General features: G+C 43.6%; 1 protein-coding gene across 1 annotated transcript in view; it reads right to left on the bottom strand.

The window, feature by feature from the left end:
• Nucleotides 1–1768: 1768 nt before the first annotated feature.
• The window catches only part of PARP11 (poly(ADP-ribose) polymerase family member 11), a 37417-nt gene continuing 12488 nt past the window's right edge, over nt 1769–26697 (bottom strand). Inside the window, exons 2-8 of the mRNA XM_030834683.2 lie at nt 20857–20985; nt 19879–19999; nt 17500–17575; nt 14359–14431; nt 14149–14279; nt 6457–6608; nt 1769–4714 (exon numbers count right to left, since the gene is read on the bottom strand). Coding sequence (XP_030690543.2) covers nt 4398–4714; nt 6457–6608; nt 14149–14279; nt 14359–14431; nt 17500–17575; nt 19879–19999; nt 20857–20985 — 999 coding nt within the window. The 3' untranslated portion in view covers nt 1769–4397. The remainder of the gene's footprint in view (nt 4715–6456; nt 6609–14148; nt 14280–14358; nt 14432–17499; nt 17576–19878; nt 20000–20856; nt 20986–26697) is intronic.

Raw genomic sequence — 26697 nt, 5'->3', positions numbered from 1 at the left:
GGAGCCTCTCAGGACAAGGTATTTCTTAAACAGGAACAGGAAAACACAAGCAGCACCATCTGGATTTATGGCTAAGATTGCAGAGATGATCTGGATTCAATTCTGGACTGTGACTCTCCTGAGCTGGCTTAAATAGTGAGATGAGGGCCGGAATCAGCCTGCTGTGCAGCGTCTCCATAGAAGGTACAGCAAAGCTAAAAGGCTGCAGGGAACACAAGTGTCTTTGGCAAGGCCCTATGCTCCGTTCTCACAAGAAACCAGTGCTAATTTCTTAGATCCACAGCCACACAGGGAGAAAGTTCAAATAAAAGCCAAGTTCATAGCCTGCAGGGCTGAGGAACAAAAGCCAGGAAATTAGAGTTGAGAAAACGCATTACATAATCTTACAGCAGGAGGCCGAGCTGAGTCACAGCAAGGAAGGAGCCGGCAGGTGTCAGGAATAAGCAAGACACCTTCTGACCTGGGATGGATGGAGCCCAGGGCAGCAGAGGAGGGGGGGGGGGCGGGGGAAGAGAGGGACCAAACCAGCTCCCCAGCTAGCTCCCAGCCTGGAGTCTGGGAAAACATGAGAAGAAAACTACTCCTGCGGAATAGTGAAGGTTAATGATGAGCTATGAACACCTTTCCGAGACGTTTGGGCTCACCTCTCCCTTATACATCACTCTCACTGACCAGGCAGCCCCCGAGAACCAGGTACCTCATATTTCTTTAAAACGTTCCTTTCTTCCATCAGCGGTGCCCAAGCATCATGATCCAATTATTCACAGGGAGTGAGGCAGGGCGGCTTGTTTCACCAAACCTCTTCCTGCATTTAGTGCAAAGGGGTAAAATGAAGCAAAATCACTTTGCTAAAGCTTCTGATCAAAAATTATGTTTGACAAGGTTTTTGTTTTTCTTTTCCTTGCTATCTTTTCATTACCTTTCCTTTTTCTCTTTACAAGTACAGAATGTATACTTTCATCTAGAAGTGGACTGTTTTACGCAAAATAAAATGTTTGTTGAACAATAAATAAAACCTCCTTCCCTGGGGCCAGAGGGCAGTCTGGGACAGAAGCACGAGCAGGACTGCTCACTATTAAGACTGTTTTTAGCACTGCTCCTGGTGACCCGGGAGGTGACCTCAAATACCTGGATGGCTTAGGCACAATTCTGTAAAGGTGTCACTTTTCTACATCATCAAAGCTCAGGTGAATTTTCATCATAATGAATCTCAATAATAGTCCGGCATTTAGACAGACTGGGACACGGTTTTAGCGAACGGAAATCTTGACTCTTTCCATGGGTAGATAAGCCTTAGCCATTCTGCTTTCCATTTCTCGCAGCTCTACAATTAAGGTATCTTTGATACCTTCCTTTTTGGCCAACAGAAGCTTAAATGATTAAGTGAAATGTCTAACGTACTTCAAAAGGACATACCGGGAGTGGCTGGAGGTTGGTGGACTCAGGTAGCTTGCTCTTCGGGTGACGGCCGACACCCTCCAGAATGCTCCTCTGTGCCAGAAGCCACTGAGAGCAAAGGCGCCAGGCCTTGGTCTATTTCAGAATTTTCAGTTGCACGGAGTAAATGCTGTTCCCCACGGGTTATATGCTTAGCTAGTGCTCGTGATGATTCAAACTGAGAGCAAGGGTCTTCCCCCACCTGCAAGTTGGTTACATAAGAGTTACAGGAAACCACCACCTCTGGAGTCCATTAAGTTTGAGCTGAAAACTTAAATAACGCAAGGTGGAGATGAGACACAGGAATCATGGCACACACAGACCTCCAGGACCTGCTACGGAAAGCTTTAATCACTCCACGTAGAAACAATACATTCATACATCCAACATGGCTCCCAAGTCTTGACCACCCTCACTGGAACAGTCTGTTGTATTTTGTATTTGGCATTAATACAAAACCTTCCTGTTCGTTACCGCCAAGATTTAGGAGACTGTTTCTTATAAACACAGTTTTTTCTCACCCTGAGGCTGATATTACCAAAGTGGAAAAGAAGAGTTACGATCAGCTGGAGTGTATTTAATGCAGAATTTTAAAAATCATTTATTCATGACTCTGGAATGTTTCTCTCCCCACTCCCACCCCCAACACTATGTGAGGACAAGAGAAAAGATGGCAAACGGCGGTGTCTGGTCTGATTACACTGATGATACGATTCTCAACTCGATCTACTGATGAAAACAAAGAGAACACTAACATTGATGAACTCAACACTATCACGTTTAAAAAGATCACGATCAGCCCTTTCTTATAAAAGGGGAGTTGGAGTAGGGTCTCAGACATGAATAACAGCACAGTTGTTACTCACAGTGTCTATCGCAGGGCACTCTGCCTACCAGAGATGAGCCAGCTAGCGAAGTGCAGAGTTCACACCGGTTGCCTTGCAAGTTTCAACCTTGGGCTCTTAGTCTCCTGTAGATCAGATCGGCACGTGTCCAAAGGAGTAACAACCCCCAAAGCTACAACAGTTATCCCATTCAAGTGATACAAGAGGCAATCATGTTAAGTTGGAAAAAAAAAAAAAAGGTAGCCGTGTTGAAGTGCAGACCATTTTGACATCATTTTGTATGCAAATAACAAGTAAGCAGAAGAAAGAGCTTTTCAGAATCTGACTCCCTGATGTCTCTAAGGTCCTCTTTTGGGAGCGAGTCCGGAGCAGCGGTGTGCCACCTCCCACAAGGCAGCCTGGTGACTTTCCCGCCTTTATTTCCCTGATGACCTCGGCGTGTTTCTAAGATGTGTCCTTTCCAAACACTAACAGCGCTTCATCGAAACCGGCTGTTGGTCTGCACATCAGAATTGGGAAGCGTTGGTTGTCACTTGACTGCAAAGCATTGGACATGCAACTTCCTGAGCACTAGGTACTCCCTGTGCACGACTTACTTTCGGCTGCACGATCACGTGTACTCTGGGCTACGATGAGGATCTGCGGGTATGTGGCAGCTGAAGAATTACACACCTAATCATGCTCCCTACTCCTTATTTGTATTATTTCTAGCTGCCTTCCCAGTTCAAGTGAGGGAACGAGCGTCCCAGGCATAGACATTTACTGGATTTTTCTTGAGAAGTTAAATTACGTTCACTACCTTTCAGCCCAAACGGAGTGAAGATGATGGAGAGGGAATTTCGTATTAAACTGAGTTAGAAAAAGGTTTCTCAGAAAAGATACCAGCGTTCTTTTTTTTTTTTTCAGGTAGAATCATAGAAAATCAAGGTTGGAAAAACACTTAACAGTCGTATGGCCAATTCCCCCACCTGACACCCAAACTCCTGTGTAACATCTCTGCCTCGTTGCTGTCCAGCCTCTGCTAGAATAGCTTGAGGGGTTGTTCCAACATCACTCAGCCCTCCTTAAAACAGAAGAGCCAAACAGATGCAGCAGGTAAGCAAACTTGCACTGGGCGCGATTATGCATTACACCTAACTTTTCAAGAGAGTTAACAGATTGTCAACTGCTGCTCAAGAATAACCCAGCTTTGTTCCAAGCATCCCAGGCTTTCTGCAGACGATTCAAAATGGGGAGACACGATTTAGAAGTGTGGATTTTATAAATCATTGCTGAATAGCTGTGGGGGGGGGGCGGCAGATAAAAAAAATCTCTTAGAAGTAATCATTGTAGGGACCCCACAACAAAGGGAAAGTATGTGTTTTAAATAATAAATAAAAGTTTCATTCTGAAGACGCAATAAAAGCCTTGTGCAGTAAGTCTTGGTACAAGAATTCAGGAGCGCTGGGGGATGACGCGCGGGCTGATTACAGTCAGTTCAGCAGAAGAGGAGGAGAAGGGCTAGGCCGAGTGTGCAGCCTGCCGCCCGAAGGCACCGGGAGCAGGGCGCCCTGTCCTGATCCTCCCCTTCTGGCTTGTCTGGCAGCACTGCCAACGATTCTCTTGTTTCTATTTCCCTCAAGGTACTCAGGCTGCTTCAAGGTTTTGAATTCCACCCCTCTTCGGAAGACTAACAAGGCAACACGTAGATCGGTGCACCATCATCTCAGAATTCGTTTACAAAGGCTCAGTTCCTCTGAAGGGACACCTTTATGCCTATATTTTTATTTTTTGAACATACATATGAATCAGTCTATTTGAGCTGAAAACATTTACCCTGAAGACACGGATGTAAACGTTAAAGATGGAGGGACTCAGCTGATTGCGTTCTGAGCGCTGTCTTTCACCCCAGGTGTTAAAACAGCAATGGTATCGATCTGTAACAAAGATGAGTAATGGACAAAAACAAACAACAAACCAACCCTAAAGTCAGTATGTCTTTTTATAGGGCGGCCCCTTTCTTTCATATCTGTTTCAAAACGATCAAATAATTAACATTGAGCCGCTAGGTGACCGGCAAGCAGATCTCCCTGCGAAAAATAAAACTTCTTCGACCATGGAAGCTTGGAAATGAAATCAATGAAAGTCTATCAAGTACTCGGGGTAGATCTGGTTGGCGTCGAACACCACGAAGACCCTGGGATTCCAGGTGTCATCCACACAGCTGTCATACAAATTCACGTAGCTCCCGTCTTTGGAAGGAGGGCGCACGTATTTGGAGTCTCCGTTTATGTAATCTCCAATCAGCACTCGGGCAAGAAACATAGATTTGTACGTTCTAAACAGATGTTGCTGTTGCAGGGTTACGCCGTGAATCTGGAATGTGTTTCCGTGCTTTACGTCATCTTTGCAGAAGCGGCTGGCATAAGCAGCATCTCGAGCAAAATAGGTTCCTTAAACAAAAAGGAGCCCGAAGAGCCAAGATTACTCCAAGGAGTGTATGAAACACAAGCAAAAAAAACACTGTGATTGTTAGGGGGAGAGACACACAGAATTGTGTAACAGGAATAGACATGGAATTTCCTCGCCGGTAGGTTTTAAAGAAAAGAACAGAAATCCGTCTGTTATGGACAGCTGTGATGCAGGCTGCCACTGGGATAGATCTGTTAGTACAGACCAGAGTCCCCACCACCACCACCATCCCCGTCCCCACCAAAACGTAGCAACCAGACTTGTGTTTTCAGAAAGAGCCTCATAAAGAAATCCAGTACGTAAGATGGATACAAATGGCTTCTGTGATTACAAGTGACAGGACCTGCCTCGTCACTGCTCCGACCTCCCTCCCACTCCTGTTTCCTTCCATCCTTTCCCCATCCACCACCCACCCATCTAAGCAGCCACTGGAGAGCACAGTGAAGCCAAGGGTCTGCAGAGATGATTTCAAACCCCAAGACACCACATTTCTGTGCTACCGGGTAACTGCTCAATAATATTTCTGGAGCTGAGAGAACCCCATATCCAGGAAAAGATTTCTGGAGAGTGTGATCCTATTCACACCTGAACATTCCAAAAGGACAAGCTCACTTGTCCGCTGCCTAAAGAGGAAACCTCCACGAAGAATCCGACTCTTCCAAAGTGGCAGGCCTAGGAGGCTGACATCATGAAGGGACTACTTACCCTAAAACATTTCGGAAATGAACTGCAAAGTCTCCTATTACCCAAATCCGACGGGACTTAATATAACACCTTTCTGATCCTCTTACAGTTAAATAAATGGGATGGCCTTTAAAGTCGTTATTTTAAAAATTAATTTACTCTTAAAAATGTAGCATCTCATGGGCTTCCCTGGTGGCGCAGTGGTTCAGAGTCCGCCTGCCGATGCAGGGGACACGGAATCGTGCCCCGGTCTGGGAGGATCCCACATGCCGCGGAGTGGCTGGGCCCGTGAGCCATGGCCGCTGAGCCTGTGCGTCCGGAGCCTGTGCTCCGCAATGGGAGAGGCCGCAGCAGTGAGAGGCCCGCGTACCACAAAAAAAAAAAAAAAAAGAAAAAAATGTAGCACCTCCTGATCCTGAGTGGTAGCCAGTTCTCTTGCTGGAGGAAAGGTACAAAATAAGGACCAAGCAAAGAAATGTCCACCCCTTACCTTTTCCCCTCCCCTCTCTCCTTAATTTGCTTGAGTAGTGAGCACAAACTGGAGAACTTAGACTTTCACAACATTAGAAAAAAGGCGAGGATTTCCCCCATGCTCATTAATATTCCTACCTATCATTTTTTTAAAAACAAAACAAAAAAAATAGACCTACGTACAATGTACACATTAATTGATTTATTTTATAGTGCTCTGTGTACTTGACATAAAACAGTTCACTGTATGGGTTTATCCATGGAAAGGACTTATGCATGGAAAGTAAACGTCATAATGCAAAAATCAGCTAATCTGGACATGATGCCCCATCTGAATGACTGGGACTTGGAGGGTTATCTAATCTGGTAGAGGTGTAAAAAGTCTTCCTTCCATCTTGCACACGCAGGAAGTGGCTTTTCGGTGTCTCAGAAACTCTGAGGGTGTGCCAGGAACCCAGTACAGTAACTTTTAACTTAGTGACTCTCAAGCCCCTGAGATACAAACAGTCAATCCTCTCTCAGGAGAGGAGATTCTCTTCTAGCGCTCCAACTGGGTTCTGATAGTTACCTTTTCCAAAGAGAGCACCGTGTATACCATTGATTCTCCAATCAAAGTTATGAATGCAAATTGCTTCCACAAATTCACTGCTGGTGCCATGAAACAGCATCTGTTCATTAATCTGGGGCACGCCTCTTTTTTTCTTGAGCTGAGCCTTTTTCCTAAAAACACAATACACAGACACAAAACACACAGATATCTACCATAAGTGGCATTATTAATTTTTCAAGGAGCAAACCTCAACAGAAAGGGTAAAACAGAACACAGTTCTTTAACATACATCATAAGTGGACAAATAGCTCTGGAAAAAAAAAATAATCTCAAATGATCTTGGACACATAAATCATCTCATCAAAAATTATTAGTTAATATTGACACTGAATGTTGAAAATTATACCAAAAACTATAGATATCCCAGACAATGCCCCATCATAGTAAAGTGACTGATCGCCTAAACCAGCCAAGCTTTACAGATGCCTAAAAATGACACTACAAACAGTAAATAATACATAGTTCACAGAGTCTTTAAACAGTGAATTCCTTGAGCACGCACCATGCCTTAATCTTTTTATCCCCACAGTAGGACATGTTGGTTAAACTGAACGGAACTTTGCATCTTAGGGCTGGAAGGGACATGAAGCCATCCAGTTCAAACCTCTTGCCAATGGACAATCCTCTTCCAACACATAAAATGCTATTCAATGTAGGACTTATTGTAATAGTAAAAAAACAAACAAACTGAAAACAGCCTAAAATTCTTTCACAGCAAAATGAATAATTATATATTTATACATGAAAGTTAAAATAATGAACTAGATCTATAAGTATTAACATAGATACCTCTTGAAAAATAATGTTTAATGTAAAAAGAATGACGCAAAAAGAGACTTCTATCTCAAAATAATAATGCATATTGTAGAGGTATACAAACATAGGTATAACAAATATAAAAACATGGATAAGAAGGTATCACAGCAACTTGAGGGCGAAAGAAGGAGGAGAGGATGGGGATGGGGGAAACACTCCACCTTGATCTCTAATGCTGTGTATCTTAAAAAAAAAAAAAAAAACCCAGACACAAAGATGAAGAAAATGTCACAAATATTAAAATGTCAAATCTGATTGGTAGGTACATGGGTGTCTGTAAACTGTTGGCTGCATTTTCATTTAAACATATTTCATTCAAAAGATGTCTTAAAGATGAAAAAGAACCCTCCCCCGTTAGCTCTGCAATGAGAGCTGCCCCGCCCCCGGCGCTCCCCGCCCTGCACAGCGGCCAATCTACTGGCCATCAGCTGTAATCGTGAGAAAGTCACCCCCCGACGGTGAACCAGAACCTGCCTCCCTGGTCCTTCTACTGTCGTCTCAGTTATTCCCTTCTGAACACAGAACAACCAAACACTTAACACAAAACAACTCCAAGTATCCAGGAATAACTCTGGACACTGATAGGTTTCCTTCCCCAGGCAAACAGACGCCACTGTCTCAACTATTCCTCCCATGGCATAGCTTCTAGGCCTTTCTCCACCCTGGACAGCCTTTAGTGGGCAGGAATCTGCTGGACACCTTCTAGTCCGAAAACGCTGGGAAGAAACAGAAACAGGGCCTAGATGTCGTGGGACGGCGCCCAGCTGAGCTCGCTCTGCACCAGGCATCATGCTACCGATGGAAGCTTGCAGTCAGTTAAAACTGCTGGCGCTTTCCCAAAGCAGGCTTCTCTCCGCTCGCCAGATTTGTGCAACTGATTTCTAAATCTCACGCAATAGGTTTATTTCAATTAAGCTTTATCTTGATATAGTAATTTTAAAAGTACAGAATTTATAAAGAGCAGGCAGCTTAGGGACTGTTCGGGGTTGGGGGAAGGACGCTTGCCCTTAAATGATGAGAGAATGGAAATGTCCTTCTCAGAGCCCTCTGGCAGCATGTATCAAAATTCAAATGCATACGCTTTCATCTACTGGAGACAGTCTTCTCAGACCATTAAGCATGACGTTAGGAGGATGTGCATTAAACAAACATTTATTTCAGAAAAAGCCAGCATGTTTTCACAAAGAACAAATTATGCCAACTTTCTTTTTAGACCTTTATGTACTGTCTGCCTTGTTTTTTTTACAATGCACATTTGTTGCTTTTCTAACTAAGAAAAAAATCTTTTTAAGAAAAGATAATCACATTTGTTTAGACTCACTGTTTCAATCTTCCAAGGTCTTTCTGACTCCTGATTAATTCACCCTACAAGTAAGCTTCCCCTTCTAGTTTTGAACCTTCCACAAGCGTGATAAGCAAGTCTCCTACATTTTCATCCACATTCCTGACAGAGATGTGGAAGGGCTCAAGAGGAAAGCATGCATGCCATTCAAGTTACTCTTTGATAAGACTTTTAACCAGATGTTACTTTTTCCCTTTGTATGGTCACCCGGCACCCAGCTCTCCATCTCGCCTCCATCGTAAGGACCTTTCTCAACCACTCGTAGAAATCAAGTTACACTGTCTAAGGGGCTTATCCACCTACCACTATGGCAGTCCTCTTGGTTAGTGGAGCATCAGTGAATTCATTCGGGTTTTTTCTAAGTAAACATGTCTTTAACATACGTCCTTCAAATATTAAGCTTCACGGTCTGTAATGACTAGAATCCACGCTATAATCAGGATATTCACTCAGCACTACTTTTCAGGTGCAGATTAGAATGAACTTTGGTTTGAAAATTCACTCGAGTCTCTCTTAGATAAGATAAATGAAGCGGTGGTTAGTGAAAGAGCCGGAAGTGTGGGCACTGAAACTCTGCTCAGTCACTGGATAGGTACAGCGTCTATGGGATGGGGTGATCACAGCTCTGCACCCCCCATGGTGTGCACGGTTTACTTTAGTGCCCATCGCCAAGGCACCCAGGACATGCGGAGACTCACACTATGACCTTGATCTAGAAAGGCTAACATTGGGTTCTAGGGCCTCTTGGGCTCCAGTTAAACCTTCAGGGAAAGTCACAGATTGAAACCAAACTAGGTTCTCCACCACCCTGCCCACCTTTGCCCAACCCCACACTCATCTCTGAACTTACTGAAAATGCTGTTGCACCCACTTCTCAAAGATGTCTTAAAAGTACCCTCCCCCCCCAGGGACTAGGGCGCCAACCGGGCCAGGCTGGGTGTGCCCCACATTCCAAATGCAGCAGGAAGAGCTTCGCGCTCTGGACTGAAATAGGTTCGTCCAGTTTAGACCAGCGGTTCTCCCTCCTGGCTGAACACCAGAATCACTTGTAGACCTTTTTAAAGATAAAACTGTCAGAACGCAGAGGCTCTGATTCAGTGGCTCTGGGATGGGTGACAGATGCCCATACAGGTTAAAGAGCTTCCCCAGGTGATTTTGACAGGCAGCCAGGATGGAGAACCTCGCACCTAAATCAGCATTCTTAACAAAGCAGCAGCCTTCCCTGCTCTTATTTCCTGCTGCCTTATCCTTCCCAACCCTGGACCAATCCAACCGTCTCCCATCACTGCTTTAGAATTGGGAGGCTGGAATCAATCAAACAACATCGCCATGGTTCCCACCCCATATCCGCACGTTCCCACGTCAGCTCAGCCCTCGACACTGATGGAGACCCCATGGTTCCCAGGTTAGCTCTTTCTCCCCTCCGTGTTCCACAGTGGCTGTTTCCTCTCTCTGCTTTTCCTCTCTCTCCCTCACATCCCCCTCCCTAGCACCTCATTCTCTGCAGGAGACCTCACTGCTTCCTTCTCCAAGGAAACAAAGTATCAGGGAGAACTCCCTGACCTACCTCATCTCTGATCCCCTCCCTATCCTCATCTGTATATCTAACTGGACCACTCTGTCTCTCTCCTTCTGACCCGCGTTCTCTGAATCCCACCCCATTACCCCTCCCTCTCTCTGCTGTCTGGGCCTCTCACTGCTGCGGCCTCTCCCATTGCGGAGCACAGGCTCCGGATGCACAGGCTCAGCGGCCGTGGCTCACGGGCCCAGCTGCTCCGCGGCATGCGGGATCTTCCTGGACCGGGGCATGAACCCACGTCCCCTGCATCGGCAGGCGGACTCCCAACCACTGCGCCACCAGGGAAGCCCTCTGCTGTCTTTTAAACTCTCCCTCTGCATAGGTCCTTTCCTATAATAATGTAAATATCCTCAGGTCTCTCCCATCTTTAAATTCGAAAAACAAAACCAAGCACGCGTCCCACGCCCACATCACCATCTTCTCACGTCTCTCACTCTTCACTGCCGAGCGCCTTGAAACAGTTGTCAACGTTTGCTGTACACACAGTATAGCATCTACCAACGGTGCTCTCGCCTAGGGTACCAAGGACATTTTATTGCAAAATCCAAAGGACATTTTCAACATTCATCTTTCTTGGCATCTCTGCCGTATGTGACCCTGAGGATGACACATACTTGTGTCACCCACGTTCTTCCTTTGGCTCCTGTGACTCCACATTCTATGGGTTTTCTTCCACTTTATGTGGTTACTTCTCAGTCTCCTCCCTGAGCTTTCTCGTCCTCTGTTCATCCCTTTCAGAGTTTGGTCCTTACCCCCTTCTTTTCCTAATCGACATAAAATACCTGGTCATCTTATCAATTCCTTTGGCTTCTATGACCCCACACTTTCCAGTAACTCCAAAACCTTTATCTCTGTCTACACTGCTCTCTTGAGCTCCCAACCCATGTATCAACTGCTAACCCCGCCCCGTCCTCCCCAGACCAAAACCCGTTCCTACCCATTTCCCTCAGTCAATGAGAACAAATAAGTCTGAATCCCTGGAGCTATCTTTCCCATCTCCCCCACCTCCCCTAATGTGCGTGTCCCCATCACGCACATTAAATCGAGTACCAGGCAATATCATTCTACATCTTTAATATCTCAGAACAGTCTTCACTGCAGTGGTACCGAGAGCACCTTGCCTCAGGCCATCCAGTGTGTCACATTTATAACGACTGAAACAATTTCCTAAGTTGGTTGGTCACCCTTCTGTGATCCTTTTAAACCAGTCTCTCAGCCTCAGCGCCGCTGACTGTTTTGGGCTGCGGAGCTCTTTGTTGTGTGGCCTGGCTTGTGCCTCGCAGGATGTGTAGCATCCCTGCCCTCCACCCCGCAGATGCAGTGGTGGCCCCGCCTCCTACCCCACGACAGTCAAAAACAGCTCCAGGCATTGCCAAACGCCCCTGGTGGGCAAAATCACCCGAGAACCACTGCTTTAAACGCCTTCTCCACAGCGCAGCCTGATAAATCATTTCTCTAAAATGCACATCAGCTCCATCACTCTCGTGCTTAAAGTCCTGCAATGGCTTTCCACTACCCCAGGGGAAAAACCCAAACCCCTTAGTTTGTTTACAAGGCCCCGCGTGGCCTGGCCTGTGCCAACCCTCTGACCCAGACGCCAGGTCAGTCCAACTCATAAGGCTGATGGAGAAAATCACACGACCACCCAGTGGGTCTCCCACAAACCCCTGCATGCTCTACCTCCTGAGTCCTTTTCTAGCATCTTCTCTCGCCACCCATCCTATCTTCTGTCCTATTTGAAATCCTCTCAATGTTCTACATTCCCCCTTGTCATCGATCTCTGGCCCGTGCTGCTCCCGATGCCTGGGGTGCCCTCCCCTCTCCTCCCGCATCCAGCCTAGATGACACTGGCTTAGGAAGTGCTCCGTGACACCCCACACACAACCTACTTCTGTCCAAGCTCTGGTCCTGTGCACTCTTACATCCCGAGTGCCTAGAACGGTGCCTGGCACAAAACTGGTTCTGGAACATGTTTCTGGAAGAAGGGAGGAAGGAAGGAAGGCCTGGACAACATGCAAACTGACATCTATCTGCTGGACTCATGTGGGCTTCCCACCTGTACAGTGAGTCACAGGTTACGTGACAATGGGGTGGATGAGTTTATTTTCGTCCTTCAGGCACAGATCAGAATGACAGGCTGTCCTTAAAATGCGACTCAGTATTTTCTGCTGTCATGGCAGGTGGCAGGCTCATTTCCCATCACAGATTTCTATAGGCCGACCTCACATAACATCATGAATGGCATCTACAGAGTAAAAACATCTCCACTGAGATTCTTAGTATATGATGTGTTGGCGATTCGCTGGAAATTTCTACCACTAGGAATTAATTGAGGTCTCAAATTACGAGGAAGACTGACAGGAATTCCACCTCAGAGGCCCGATTAAGAAGAAGGAATTAAGTCTTCATCAGAACATTTTAGGAAAACTTACTTTACTCACTGAGAGAATAAGATCAAAGAAGACGGAGGCTTCCATCCTCCATTATCCCCTGAATAAAACCTAAACTCAGGGCTTCCCTGGTGGCACAGTGGTTGAGAATCTGCCTGCCAATGCAGGGGACATGGGTTCGAGCCCTGGTCTGGGAAGATCCCACATGCCACGGAGCAACTAAGCCCGTGCACCACAGCTACTGAGCCTGCGCGTCTGGAGCCTGTGCTCTGCAACAAGAGAAGGCCGCGACAGTGAGAGAGGCCCGTGCACCGCGATGAAGAGTGGCCCCCGCTCGCCATAACTAGAGAAAGCCCTCGCACAGAAACGAAGACCCAACACAGCCCAAAATAAATTTAAAAAAACCAAGAAACAAAAAAACCTAAACTCAGTTAAACTCAGTATTGTCAGAAATAAAAGTGGGCTGGGCCCAAAGACTCAAAATTACAAAGAATACAAGCTGAAAACCCTTATTTTATAATATAAACTATTATGAGAATAAAACCTGGAGTTTACTCAGGCTGTAGGAACTGACCTACCAGAAGCATCAAAGAATTCCGCATATTATCACCAAACAAAAGTCAGCCTGATTTTCAAGTATATGAGAATGAAATGAGTTAAGGCCTGGGATTTGCTTTAAAATACTTCAGCAACAACAATAACATAGCAAAAGAGGAGATAGATTATGATGGTAAATCGAGATAAATGTTAAATCAGGATGATGGATACACAGGGTTCATGACATTAGACTCTATTATTTGAAATTTCCCTGACTAAAGGTTAAATGCTTGTATTAAAAAATATTAGAAATCAAACCTTGAACACAGATTTAATAAAAGTATTTCAGAAAATCACTTATTTTAAGTAATGCTTATTACTGTTATTACATTATATTATAATGTTATTCAAAAAACTACAGCACGATGTGTTCATGTGGACAATACCTGTTAAGTTTCTTGTAATGGGCTTTATTTTTAGGTTAAGTGCACACCAAGCAACCCAATGGGTCATTTCCAACCTAAATTGAGTAATGAATGGAGATTTCAAATCTAGAACATAAACTCTGGGCTAAGCAGGGAATTTGAAGGTACGTTTTACAATGTCCTTCAAAACTAAAAACAAGCAAATGACTTACAGGCTGGGAAGTCTGAGCCAACAAAGTCATAGTAACAGAACTAAACAGCTCCCCAGACCCCCTGGTAATGCTGATTCAGCCACGATGCCCAGCTCGAAACTCTGAAAGCAGTGCAGAAGAGGCTGTCGGACAGTGTTGCACGGGACGCTGGTGCTGGCTTACAGAGCAGCTCTCCCTGAGGATGAGGAAGAGAGCTGAAAAACCAGGTCAGAACACGCACAGTGCGTCTACACAGCTCACGTGGTGGTGCCACTGCCAATGAATATGATTAAACATTTGTGCTTCACTGTCCCTGAGACTGTAAAAGTCTAGAGGCCAAGGAGGGGGTTCAGAGTAGAAACTGTCTCACCTGCAAAAGAACTCCCACAAGTCTAGGTTTTGAATTCTCTGAATTCTTTTAATTCTGTTGCGATCCACTGTTTTCCCAAAGAGACTAGCAACTTCATTGTATTCATGTGTTTGATTGTGCAAAGGAATGAGCTGGAAAGAGAAGTTTGCACAGTTTTACTGGGGTCCTTTCCAATCTCTCCCACCTGCAGCTGGTCAGCGCTGCTCTCACCTGGTAGGGCAGGTCGGTATTCACATTCTCCCAGTGGAGTGGCATGGGGATGGCCTCATTTTCACAGATATAACTTTAAACAGAAAAGACAAAACAAAATATTAGAAGCTGATTAGAATCACTGTCAATGACTTAGACGTTTTCTCCCGAGCTGAACTGCCACGCTGCGCTATTGTGACAAATGCAATTAAGTGTAGTCCTTGGTTTCTTTATTTTAAAATATTTATTGAATATCCGCTTGTGTGCAGCTTTTTAGGGGCTGAATTAAGAAATCTGATGGGAAACGTCTAATCCTACTTAACATTAAAATTTCAAAAACAGTCGTTTAATTCGGTCTTGTTTTTCTTATTTTTTCAGAATTTCTTTTAAATGGAGGAAGATTTTAGGGGAAGAAAAGGAATTTCCAAGAAGAAAATCAAAAATTCTTGATTAAAAAAACAAACCTCTTTAACAGATGTATACTGCCTATTAAATACCATCCAAAACCCTCGGCCGCGCGCTCAACATCCTTCAAGATCTAACGCAAACCTAAACCTTTCTCTCTTTATTGTCCACTATCCCCCGGCACGGTCCGCATGAACTCACTCGGCGCAGAAGCCAGTAAAGTAATCCACCATGTGTAAGCCACTGGACGTGAACACAGAAAAAGACAATGATCTTGGCGAGCTGGATGGCAAAAGGCTGTGACTGATAATATTGATAGGAATCCTTTCTGGTGACTGCAGGCTATGGAAGACATTCATAAATTTCAAGTCTATCTTTAGCGTATGTTTTAACTCATTTTAACTTTGGGAAGATCACACAATCGTATGATTTAAAGATGAATAGGTATAAAAAAGTGAACGGTGGATGGTTTCCCTCCCACTCCAGTCCTTGGTCTCCTCACCTCTTGCTCTTCTCACTTCTCACCTCTCGCCTCCATTCCAAGTAATCACTGCTTTTAGTCTCTTGGGTATTCTTCCAGAACTTCTCTAGGTTAACACAAGCCTTTTTTTTGGCACACACGAATGGTAGCATAATCATGTGTCTTTTGCAGCTGCTTTTTTTTCCCACTGACTATGTTCTTAGAGATCCTTGCGTATCAGTAGGTGAGAGAGCAGCCTAGCACAGAGCCTGGCACACGGCAGACACTGTTGCGTGGATGCTCTCTTACCCACTGATATGCAAGGATACCACCCCTACTGATTACAAGTCCCCTACTGATGACATTTAGCCTTTTTCAACTCTTTGCTACTGTTAAGGATGCTGCAAAGAACAAGTCTGTCCCTTTGTCACTGTACATGGCCACGAGTCAATTTTCAGGATAACATCTTTGAAATGGCATTTCTGAGTCAAAGCATATATTTATTCCTGATTTTGACAGAAGCTGTCAAGGTGCCCTCCTCGAAGGCTATACTCATTGGCATTTCCCCCAGAAATGGAGAGAACACCTATTTGCCAACAACCTCTCCAAAGGAGTGTGCTGTCAAACATGAGAATTTTTGTCAATCTGATGGTAAGAAATAATCTGGTATAATTTGTATTTCTCTTAGTACGAGTGAGGTTGCATGAACCGTTCAAATTCTTCAAAGAATTCTTCTGTTCTCATCCTTCTAAGGGGTTGCTGGTCTTCTACTTAGAGATTCCAAAAAGTACTTCAAATACTATACAGGTGAACGCTTTGACTGGGATACCGAGTAACAATACGTTTCCCAGGTCTTCTTTGTTTTCTTTGTATTTTTACTTTGCCTGATGTATCTTTTAGCCATGGAAAATATTTTTGTTTGTTTGTTTAATGTTTGTAGCCTTAGTTAATTATAAATTCCTTGTCAATAGGAAATGTACTATTCACCTTGCATGTCAAAAAATGCCCAGCGTATTCCTGTAATAAATAAACATTTGTATATCAACACCTCCTCATCTTCATCACTCTGCTGTATCCTACCTAACTGTTCTTCACTTTTATTATCTTGCTTTTTGTCCTCTGTTGTCGCTAATTCTCTCCCTCTCCTATCTTTGTTCTATGGCTTGTATAGTCTGTGAGAGAACAAAGTGCTTGACCCCATTAAGTGCTTCTCCCCACCAAAGGGTACCAGATATAATAACACACAGTTACAGTAACAATTTTCCATTATTATGTCTCATTTTTCTCCCAGATTCCATACCCTTTGAAGATAAGTAATTCCTTTATTAAAACCCTAACACTTAAGAATGAGGATGTGATGTAGCTGGTAAGGAAGTAAGATTCTCTCCCTTCCCCAGAAGTACTAGAGCATTCATTGTATAAGTACTTGAGTAACTTTTAAATCATGACCCTAAAATGTAAGCCAAAAGTCTCAAGAAGCTAACTGACAGAAACTTTAAAAATTTCTATCTTTAATCCTTTCAAAATATCTCCTTGAAAGGAACAAATGGGCGTCTCCTACAATTCACATGCTAGCATTGTTTGTTTCATTTTAAATTCTTTGAACAACGGGAATTTCAATACTTGATTGAGGAATCGTTCCAGAAAACAGGAGACATGCCCTTCAACTCCATTCATATGAGTAACAAATATTTATTCTCTTCTGGCATTTATACTCTCTTTTCAGGCTACAGACGGCAGGAGACAGAAAAAGGAAAACTCGCCACCCAGATCCAGGGGGCAGGAGGCTGTGCCCTTGTCCCATGCACCCCCATCTTCCCAGGTCCCCTTTAATCACTACAGATTTGAAATTACTTCTAGGAGTTGCCCAATGGGGTTCAGTGCAGGTGAAGACACAGTGGGTAATTACCTAGGATTTATGGCCCAAATAACTGGATGGTCCTGTGAGAGTCTTTCCAAGCTAATTAAAACTTACCTCAGTAGGTTATGTTAAGGATTTATAGCAGAGAGCATAAAGCATTTTGTAACTACCATGCAAAGTGCTCTAAAGAATTGAAAAATACAAATATATAAGGGGAAATGAAAAGGACAACAGGAAAGGAAATGCCAGCAGAAAATAACAACACTGCTCTTGCATCAATGAATGTGAAATTCAGTAGAGAAAAGATCGATATTAAGATTATTAAAAATAACCTACCGAAACATTTTCAGTTTATTTGTTCCTCTGTTAAATATTAAGGAAGACAAGAGAGAGAAAAAGCCCACTCTTGCTTTCCACCCCGTTCTCTCCACAATACCTGAAAGCACTGATAGAAAAAGGGGCTCTTTTTATTAAGCGCTGTTTTCCAGTGGTGAGATTCATCTGCTTCATTTCTGTGCAAAAAGACAAAGATGTTAGATAAGTCACAGAAACACACTGTGCTATAAATTGTCATGAAAATTTCTAGCCACACTACATGATGGTCAGGGAATCAGGGAGCTTTGGGAGTAGCTACTAAGCACAGTAGATGAGGGATACTTGACCAACATCTGTTTATCATGGCATAAAAAGCAGCTTCATTGCTTGACCTAAGCTCACACAGGAGGAAGCTAACCTCATACATGGCTCAGTATGTAAGGTCTATCCCTTTCTGTACCATACTTGGGTTAAACTGACTTGAAAATAGGAGAGTTCTCAACTTAGGAAAATTAAGAGTACTAGAAAGAGAAAGAAATTACAGTACTGAATCTTCTGGTTGGCTTCTTAAGTGAAAAGTGTTACTTTGATTTCTCCAAAAATTTTGGAAATGATAAAAAAGATACATTACCATGATAAAACATGTACAATTCACAGAGTTTCAAAAATTTGTACATTTCTTGCCTTCTCTTTAAATTGTACACCTAAACCAAAAAAACAGAAAACCTAGCTAGACTCAACACAGACTTATATGAAAGATTCTAGTGATGAAAGACTAATGAACTAACTAAAGTATCATTTTCTTCTTACCTCTGTTCCTCAGCTGTGGCAATATTTACTAGGTCCCCCTCTTCATTCCCACAAAGTTAGGTGCTAAGTCTTAGTGTGAGATTCTCGCCAGTCTACCTTGTCTAACTGGCATCATTCCACTCCAAGATAAAGGGGTTCACCCATCCAGGCCAATGCTGTGTGAAGTGCGTTTGTCCTTTCCGTATTCTCCTAGGCTCTGCACACACTGGCGTCTGACCACCGCGCAGGGAAAAAGAAAGGTCATCCCAACACATGCGGTGAAGCCTGTGCTGCGTTCTTCTCATACTACCTCGTTTTGAGTTTGCTTTTCACCATTTTTATAGAGAAGCCGAGCTGGCTTGTGGCAGAACCATGGGGGCTAACTTCACAAGTGGTACACGGGGAATGCTAATACCTGTGCCTCTGAAACTGTGTCATCACACAGAGGCGCGGGAGCTGGCGCTATCATATGTGACTCCAATTCTTTGATAAAGACTTAAATAAACTGCACCGTCTGAGAGAAAACTTCCAAAAAATACAGCTTACTAGAAAATATTCTTTCAGAAAATGCAGCTTGCTGGGCTACCTACCAAAAGCTCTGAACTCCGTGCTCTACGTGAAGCTTGATGTCTGCACATCGCGATGGCTCAGTATGGCTTCAACACTGACAGGTGTACTCAAGACTGAAGTGTCTGCTGACACCTTCCGTCTAAGACAAATGTCGGGCCCCCTTAAAGGCAGCCTATTTGCCTAACGTCATAAAATATGTTATGCTTAGTCAGGAGTAAGAATCTAATGGCTTTAACTCTTGATTTAAAAAAAAAACTCACTCTGGGGGCACAACAGTCATTAGAGACCTGATTCCATCAGTGTCTTAGTGGACAAATCTCCTGCAGAATGACTGGGCCTTGGACCCTCCAAAGGAATCTCCTAGGGTTTCAACACCCCCCCTCACCACAGTATAGCACTGACTCTGTCATAAGGACTCTACTCACAGAAAATAGGGAAGAACACCTAGAGGCCTGAGCTGTGTGGCAGCCCAAAGGCGCTTTTGTTAAGAAAGTCTCCCCCTCCAGGTTCTGTTTGCCTCTAAGCAGTAAACAGCTGAGGCTGGCAGCTTGAAACTGCAGGGTGAGTCCAACAGGTTTCTCATGGGGTCCCTAAAAACATGCCCATGTATCATGGATGAAATATAAAGCGGGGCTGATTTCCAGATTAGCTGGTTAATCTGTGAAAGAGCCAACAAAATCAGAAAGTGGCAGGAGGCAATGTCCATTGAAGAGTAGTTTTCTAGGAAAGACACCAAGAGATGGGTCATTCAGCTGAACTGTGGTCTTAAAACTCAATCCAGCTACCTGTGACTCTGCGTGTAACCTCTCTGATTGATCCTTAAAATCTGACTGATCCTACCTATTTCGAAAAGCTGAGAGGATGATGAATAAAACAATGGCTTAGAGGTGTTTTGTGTTCCTTAGAAGAGAAGCATTACAGGAAAATACATGACAGTCTCCATATATGTTAGTATCTATAAGCATATAAATAACCTTTATAAAAGGCAGTGTCGCTCAAAAAGATTTTAAATGTTGAATTTTTTACAAAAAGGATTTACTCTGTTGTTTGCAAGTATGTCAACTAATCCTGATTTTCAGAACTGCAGATTTCACCATACCAACATACTAAGAACACACAACTATTAGGGAAAAAGACATACCTGCAAAGTCTATCTTGTAGCTGAATTTGGAAGTAGTAAAAGAAATGGAGCCACAAGGGTTTGTTTTGAAGCTTTTTTCGATATCTTCACTGCTAACTGAACACTGAATGTTGGTATCCGGCTTTAAGACAAACCAGAAAGTTCATTTACCAGCTGTTCACAGGAATGGCTTGGCCACAAAGGCAGTAATGGGGGACGGAGACAGAGTGGAGGGACAGAGGAAACTTACTAATCACCTGTTCTAGTTCCCAACACACGGGGAGAATCACAGCTAAGACAGCATATGGAAAATAGCTTAAGGATTTCCAGCAAAGAAACTTCGGTAACTGGTTATAAAGGACTTTTTCCAAAGTATTACAGTGTTTCCAAATTATTGCCAAAATTACACATCTTAAGTGGCTCAAATCAAATCTTCCTTAAGTAGCCTTGTAAGCAAAAAAAAAAAAAAAAAAATCCACAAGCTCTTGAATATGGGTTCAGGTCTCAGCTTAACCGTTAACGAGCTGTGTGACTCAAGACCAATTACAGTAACTTTTCTGAGTTGCACTGTCTTTGGCTGTAAGACAGAGTGCTAGCATCTGCTTTCGGGTTGCTGTGAGGCTGGAGGAGAAGACATCTCTACACCCTCTAACCTAACATCAGGAGCACAGAGGCGTTTAAGACCGGCTTGGTCGCTTCCCCTTCCCTTTGTCCACCAAAGCAGGCCTGGCCTTGCTCCCATGTGCCGAGACCACGTACCCCTCAGTCACGCTTGCACTCTGGACACACAGAAAACACACACCGTTTCTTCTAAGTAAACACTGTGAAAACCTGGGGAAAGGAAAAGGACCAGAAGAATTTCTGATTTTTCTTTTCGTTCCACCCTCTGACTTCCCTGAGGTTTGATTTCTTTCGGGTGCCGCCCGGACTCCCTTTTCACACCAGCGCGACGGTGCTCGGTGAGTCTAAACCCCGCCTGCCCCGCCCGAGGGGCGCTACCTGAAACATGTGCCACTTCCCGCACTCTGCCAGGTAAAACCAGCCCCACTGCGTGTCCGACGTGTCCATCTCGTCTGTCTCGCTGTTTGCAGTCCTGGATAAGAATTCTTCCGTTCTGTGAAACATCTCCTGAAGTGCCGGGAAGAGGGAGAGGAAGAAATCGTTCTCTTAATAACCAGTGTGCTTTTCACATATCATTTTTCTTCTCACAAAGAGCTGTATCCCAACAGTGATGTTGACAAATAGCATTCCATCTCTCATACTGGCTCTGAAGATAAACATTTTAAAATGTTAACTTATCACATCTGCACATCTTTCTTGGACATGGGCCTTAACATTCCAGTTTTTTAGCAGCAACTGCTAGAGAAATGATTTGGGTCTTTTGGGTTAATTGCTTATAGGAAAAATTCCATAGTGGACTGTTTAGAAAGAAAAAGGAAAGATTCAGTTTGGGATTATGAAATAAACCACAAATTTAATTTTTTGTTTAAACTGTCCACGATCTGATTAAAAAATCTGGTCTTTATTTTAAAAAATGTTGAATATCCTCACACTTAACAAATAAGACAAACAATCAGACACTTAGGTGGATATATCAATGTCCACGCAACACTTAAGTAAGCGGTATCAACACCTATAAGCACTCCAGATGCTCAGTTTAATGCCAAGAAATTTCTGTCTTATCAAATGTTCACGTATTTGGTCAAAAGGATCCACTATCACAACTAGTTAAGACCAAATACAACTGATTTTTGTTTTAAATATTCATATTTCGGGAATTCCCAGGCGGCCCAGGGGTTAGGACTCAGCGCTTTCACTGCCGGGGCCTGGGTTCAATCCCTTGTTGGGGAACTAAGATCCTGCAAGCTGCTCAGCGTGGCCAAATAAATAAAGTATTCATATTTCATTTAGTGGCACAGAAAGAGTTTATAACATATAGTGTTGAGTACAAAGAATGTTACGATAAATAGAAATAGTATGATCCGATTTTAATAAAAAATACATCTATATTTACCCACATGAAATACAGATGTGGGTATACGCATATGTACATACACACAGAAAAAGTCTGGATGGATACATCAACACTTATCATAGTTTTTCCTGAATATTAGGATCATAATAATAGTAACCCTTATAGGGCTCTTACTATGTGCCAGGTGCTGTCCTCAGTACTGCACAAACAATAAGTCATCTGGGCCTCACAACAACCCTTTAAGATATGTACTATTAATACCTCAAATTTATAAATGAGGAGGTCACACAACGTGGAAGCCAGGATTCAAAGCCAGGCAGTCTGGATCCAGGGTCTGTCCACGTAAGCACCATAGAATACTACCTTATACTTCCTTATCAGTGACTTTATAATCTTGCCTATATTATGTACACATTATCTTTGAAAAGTTTTAAACATTCTTGGGTGGAGACTGTGATGAAGAAAAGGCCATCAGAAAAGGGACGAAGAAGTTAGTCAAAGATTCAACTTTATCTGGAATGTGGCTTTCTGTCCTCATTCTTTAAGGGTTTTTAAATTATTAATTTAAATTTGCACAGCTGATACATGAAAATCTCTCCTTGCAAAACACCAGAACCTTTAAGATAAAGCTAGACTCTTTCTGACTATCACCTCCATTCCTGGCGCCTCTCACCTTCCTTCGCCAGGGTTAATCAGTACTGTTTGCTTACTGTGCGACTGTCAGGCTTTGCTCTCTCTCTGCGTGCGTGTGCGTGTGTGCGTGCGTGTGTGTGCACGCGCGTTCCATCATATACACACACATAAACTTATATGGTTTCTGCTGATTTGTTAAAAATGTGATTTCCTATATCTTTGTTGTTTTTTTTTTAACAAAGAATATGTACTATACTTGGGTAATTTGGAAAATATTTGCTTTACATTTCATTGTTTAAAGTGTACAGAAGTGGTGTAACGTGGGATAAGCTTCCATGGCCTTGTTAAGGCCACAGCTTCCTCCTCACGGAACCTAGATGAAAGGCTCCTTCCTCCCGGGGCTGCTGGGAGAGGTGATGCTCGGTACCGCAGTGAAGTACCAGGCACAGCACCTGAGCTCAGGGAATGGGACTTGTTATTTTCTCATTCACGTTTGGAAACTCTCTCCAAGGGATGCTCTGTGATTATGTTCGGGATTTTTCCTTCATGTTTTAAAGTGGATTGGCCACTAAGAAATGAAAACCAGAACACCCTAGGAGCAAGAGATGCAGATTTGGGGCCCACTATTTGCCTTATCTATTTTAACCCAATAAAAAAGGCAGTGATGTAAAATTTAAGATCAGTTGTGTAGGTTAACTGTTCACAACACCTGCTCTTCCTTCTATTACTTACTGTTCACATAATTTGCTCATTTTACTGAGAGACAAAGAAAGCGAGAGTGACTTAAATTTATTTTTCTTCTGAAAATAACCAGAAAAATTTGGAAGGATGAGATTCAAGGAAATAGTTAAGATAAATATGTGGCTTATGAGTTCCATGTAGGAGAAAAGGGAATGGGAAATAGGAGCCCCCTTTACACAGCATACATGCAACACGTGTGCTTTGCTACGTCACACTGTTCCCAAGACCACACCCTGAGCCAGGTTACAAGTGGACGTGTTTCACAGAAGTCCTTGCAGAGCATCCTGTCATAAGCAGCTCTCGCAGGGGGAGGTGGGTAGGACAGACTCATCTCATATTCATCCCTATGCGGAGAGGGCAGCACCACAGACAGCCACCACTGCCCTGAAGTGCTTCAAATTTTATAAAGTTCCTTGTCAGTTTACACTAATTTTTTCCTCTACAACCCAAAGCACAGGAGAAGTCATTCTCTAATTAACTTTAGGGGAAAAAAACGAAGCAGAGAAGATACAATTATGTGTCTAGGATCATGGAGCTGGCAGTTCAAAGAAGATTCTAGAAACACCCGAGGCCTCCGGACTGTCAGCTCTTCCCTAAGTTGTCAGTCCCCTGCCTCGTTTTCCTACATGGACAGTTGTTCCTTCTTTCCTCTGGGGCCAAAGCTGAATGTGACTGCTTTGCTTCACAGATGCTATGGTTTTCTTTCCAAAGACTCAGCCTCAGTTCATAAGACTGACTCATGGTTTTCTACAAGTTCATCCTCCAAAGGAATGGCTATTCTGTATAATTAGGCTCAAAGAGTTAAGTTAAGCTTCAACGCGTAACTTTAAAATACTGTAACCAGCGTAGTAATGGATCTAGGATAGAATACACTTACAGGCAACAAAAGGAGTGTGCGCCAGGTGTCCACCAGGGAAAAGGCAGTGAATGAATGTTAGTGGAATGAATTAGATCAGCCACGACACCATAATCTGCCATGCTTTTCCGGTTTTTAATTGGCAGACGATGATAATTCCTGCACTTCAGGCTAAGAAGGACAAAAAAGCTAGTATAAATTGGAAAAGCATTTTGTAAATTTTCCAGTGCAATGGGTATGCTGGTGGAACCTGTCTACAATGCTAGCTATTCCAACCGCAATATTTATGGAGCCTGGGAGCAATCAATCTGGATCATCAAATTGAAAGGCCGGGTGGAAGATGGGCTTAAAATCAAAATCCTGCTCTGTGGGAGAAAAATAATGCCACCTTCCAGATTGGTTAAAACCTTTCTGATGAGTTTATTAAAATACACAGAATATAATTTATTTTGTTAGGATAAACGTAACACCTTGAGGAAATCATAGTTGTAATGCAAACTTCCTTGTCTCTTATAGGAAGAAGGTCCAAAACTGGATACTGAAAGCTTACAAACAGGGTGGAACTTTTGGAATGACAGAGTAAGGAGTGCAGTGGGCCCCTCCCCAGCAAAACTGCATTTTAACTGGTGGGCATTATTTAAAAGAACAACAACATTTAACGTCTCTGGAAACTGTCTTAAGATCATCTAGCAAATAGAGAAATATTTATTCAAGAAAATCTACTAGATCTCCAGAACAGGCATTTGGGGCGAGATGTGGTCCACCACTCCCCACCCCACCGGCTCAGTGTTGCAGATGAGAAGACAGGGGCTCCCTTTCCTCCAGCTCCCTTTCCCTCCTGACCCTGGAAGGGTCAGGCTGCCCACAAGTGCAGAAGGTCTACTCTGGGCAGGCAACACAGAGGACCGATCTCCTTTCCTCTACCCGGTCCCCACTCATTTGGTGGAAGCTCCAGTCCAAGCCCAGCCAGCTGTGAATACTGGGCCCTGATTGCTCCCACCCAGGTACAGGGTGGTTTCTAGGGTAGTGGTTTCATGGCAGGAGGGCTAAGTCAGGTAGACCAGGGGCTGCCACCACCCCTCCCGCCCAGGGTGTCACTCTGGGAAGAGTGGGGTCCCAACTCCAGCTCCAGTGACACAGGGGTTCTACTGCAGGAGGAAAAGCAGATCCTAAGGACAAAGAGATCCATGACTCTGCCTGAGGGGACTGATTCTACGTGTAACCGAGTATAGAGAACCTCACGTCTAAGAGCATTATCGAAAAAAATGGAAATCTTTGATGAAAAACAATTAAGGAGAGGCCCGGAGCTCTGATACAAGCAGAATGGCACAGTAGGCAGAAATTTAATATAGAGAACCAGGGACAGCCAAGAAAGCCCTCCTGGGATTATAGTCAACGGTGGGAGTCGGGAAGGCTGTGCACAAGCTCTAGGCTGTGTCTACCCAGGAGCGGTCAGAACAGGTCACGGGGCAGACATGACAGCATTCCCAAGGCTGCACACAGATCCCTCAACACAGGGGGCAGCCTCACTGGCACAAGGGGGTTAAACATAACCTCTGACCAAACACTGAGTGAACTATCCTTTCTCCACTGAGTCTTACTTCTATAGAAAATCAGTTGTCTGTTTGTTTGTGGGCCTATTTCTGGACCCTCTATTCTGTTCTAATAAACATTTTCTCTATCTTGATACCAATACTACACTGTAGTGTTAGCACTCCAAATTTATTCTTCTTTTTCAGAACTGCTTTGGTTAGATCTTTTCAATTTTGATTGGGATTGCATAGTGACCTATCTGGAAGAACTGGCATCTCAACAATATGGAGTATTCCAACCCATGAATGAGGTACATCTCTTGACTTATTTAGGTCTTATTTAACTGTTTCAATGTTTTATAGTTTTCAGTGTACAGTCCTGCATATCACTTATGCAAGATTCACGACTAAGTATTTCATATTTTTGATACTATTGCAAATGGAATTGCATTTTAAATTTCAATTTCTGATTGAATGTTGCTAGTTCATAGTGATACACTGATTTTTGGATATGGTTCCTGTATCCAGCAACCTTACTAAACTCACTTATTAGTTCTAGGAGATTTTTGGACATTCCATCAGATTTTCTATAGGCATTAGATAGCTAGCTAGCTAGCTTTACTTCTTTCTTCTAGCATATAGATGCCTGTTATTTTTTTTTCATGCCTTACTGCACTGGTTGTAATCACCAGTACAATGCTGAATAAAGAACAGGCATTATTTCCTTGTTCCTGATCTTAGTGGGGAAGCATTTGGACTTTTTTTTTTTTTTTTTTTTTTGCGTACGCGGGCCTCTCACTGTTGTGGCCTCTCCCGTTGCAGAGCACAGGCTCCGGACGCGCAGGCTAAGCGGCCATGGCTCACGGGCCCAGCCGCTCCGCGGCATGTGGGATCCTCCCGGACCGGGGCACAAACCTGTGTCCCCTGCATCTGCAGGCGGACTCTCAACCACTGCGCCACCAGGGAAGCCCAAGCATTTGGACTTTGACTACTAAGTTTGATATTAGATACAGGTATTTTGCAGATGCCCCTTGTATCAGAGGTCCCCAAGATCACTCTCTAGTTCACAGGAACTCAGAAATTGTTCTACCCATGGTTACAGT

Source organism: Globicephala melas, chromosome 10, assembly GCF_963455315.2.
Source record: "Globicephala melas chromosome 10, mGloMel1.2, whole genome shotgun sequence".
NCBI classification, from domain to species: Eukaryota; Metazoa; Chordata; class Mammalia; order Artiodactyla; family Delphinidae; genus Globicephala; species Globicephala melas.
This window is presented reverse-complemented; position numbering and strand designations above follow the sequence as displayed.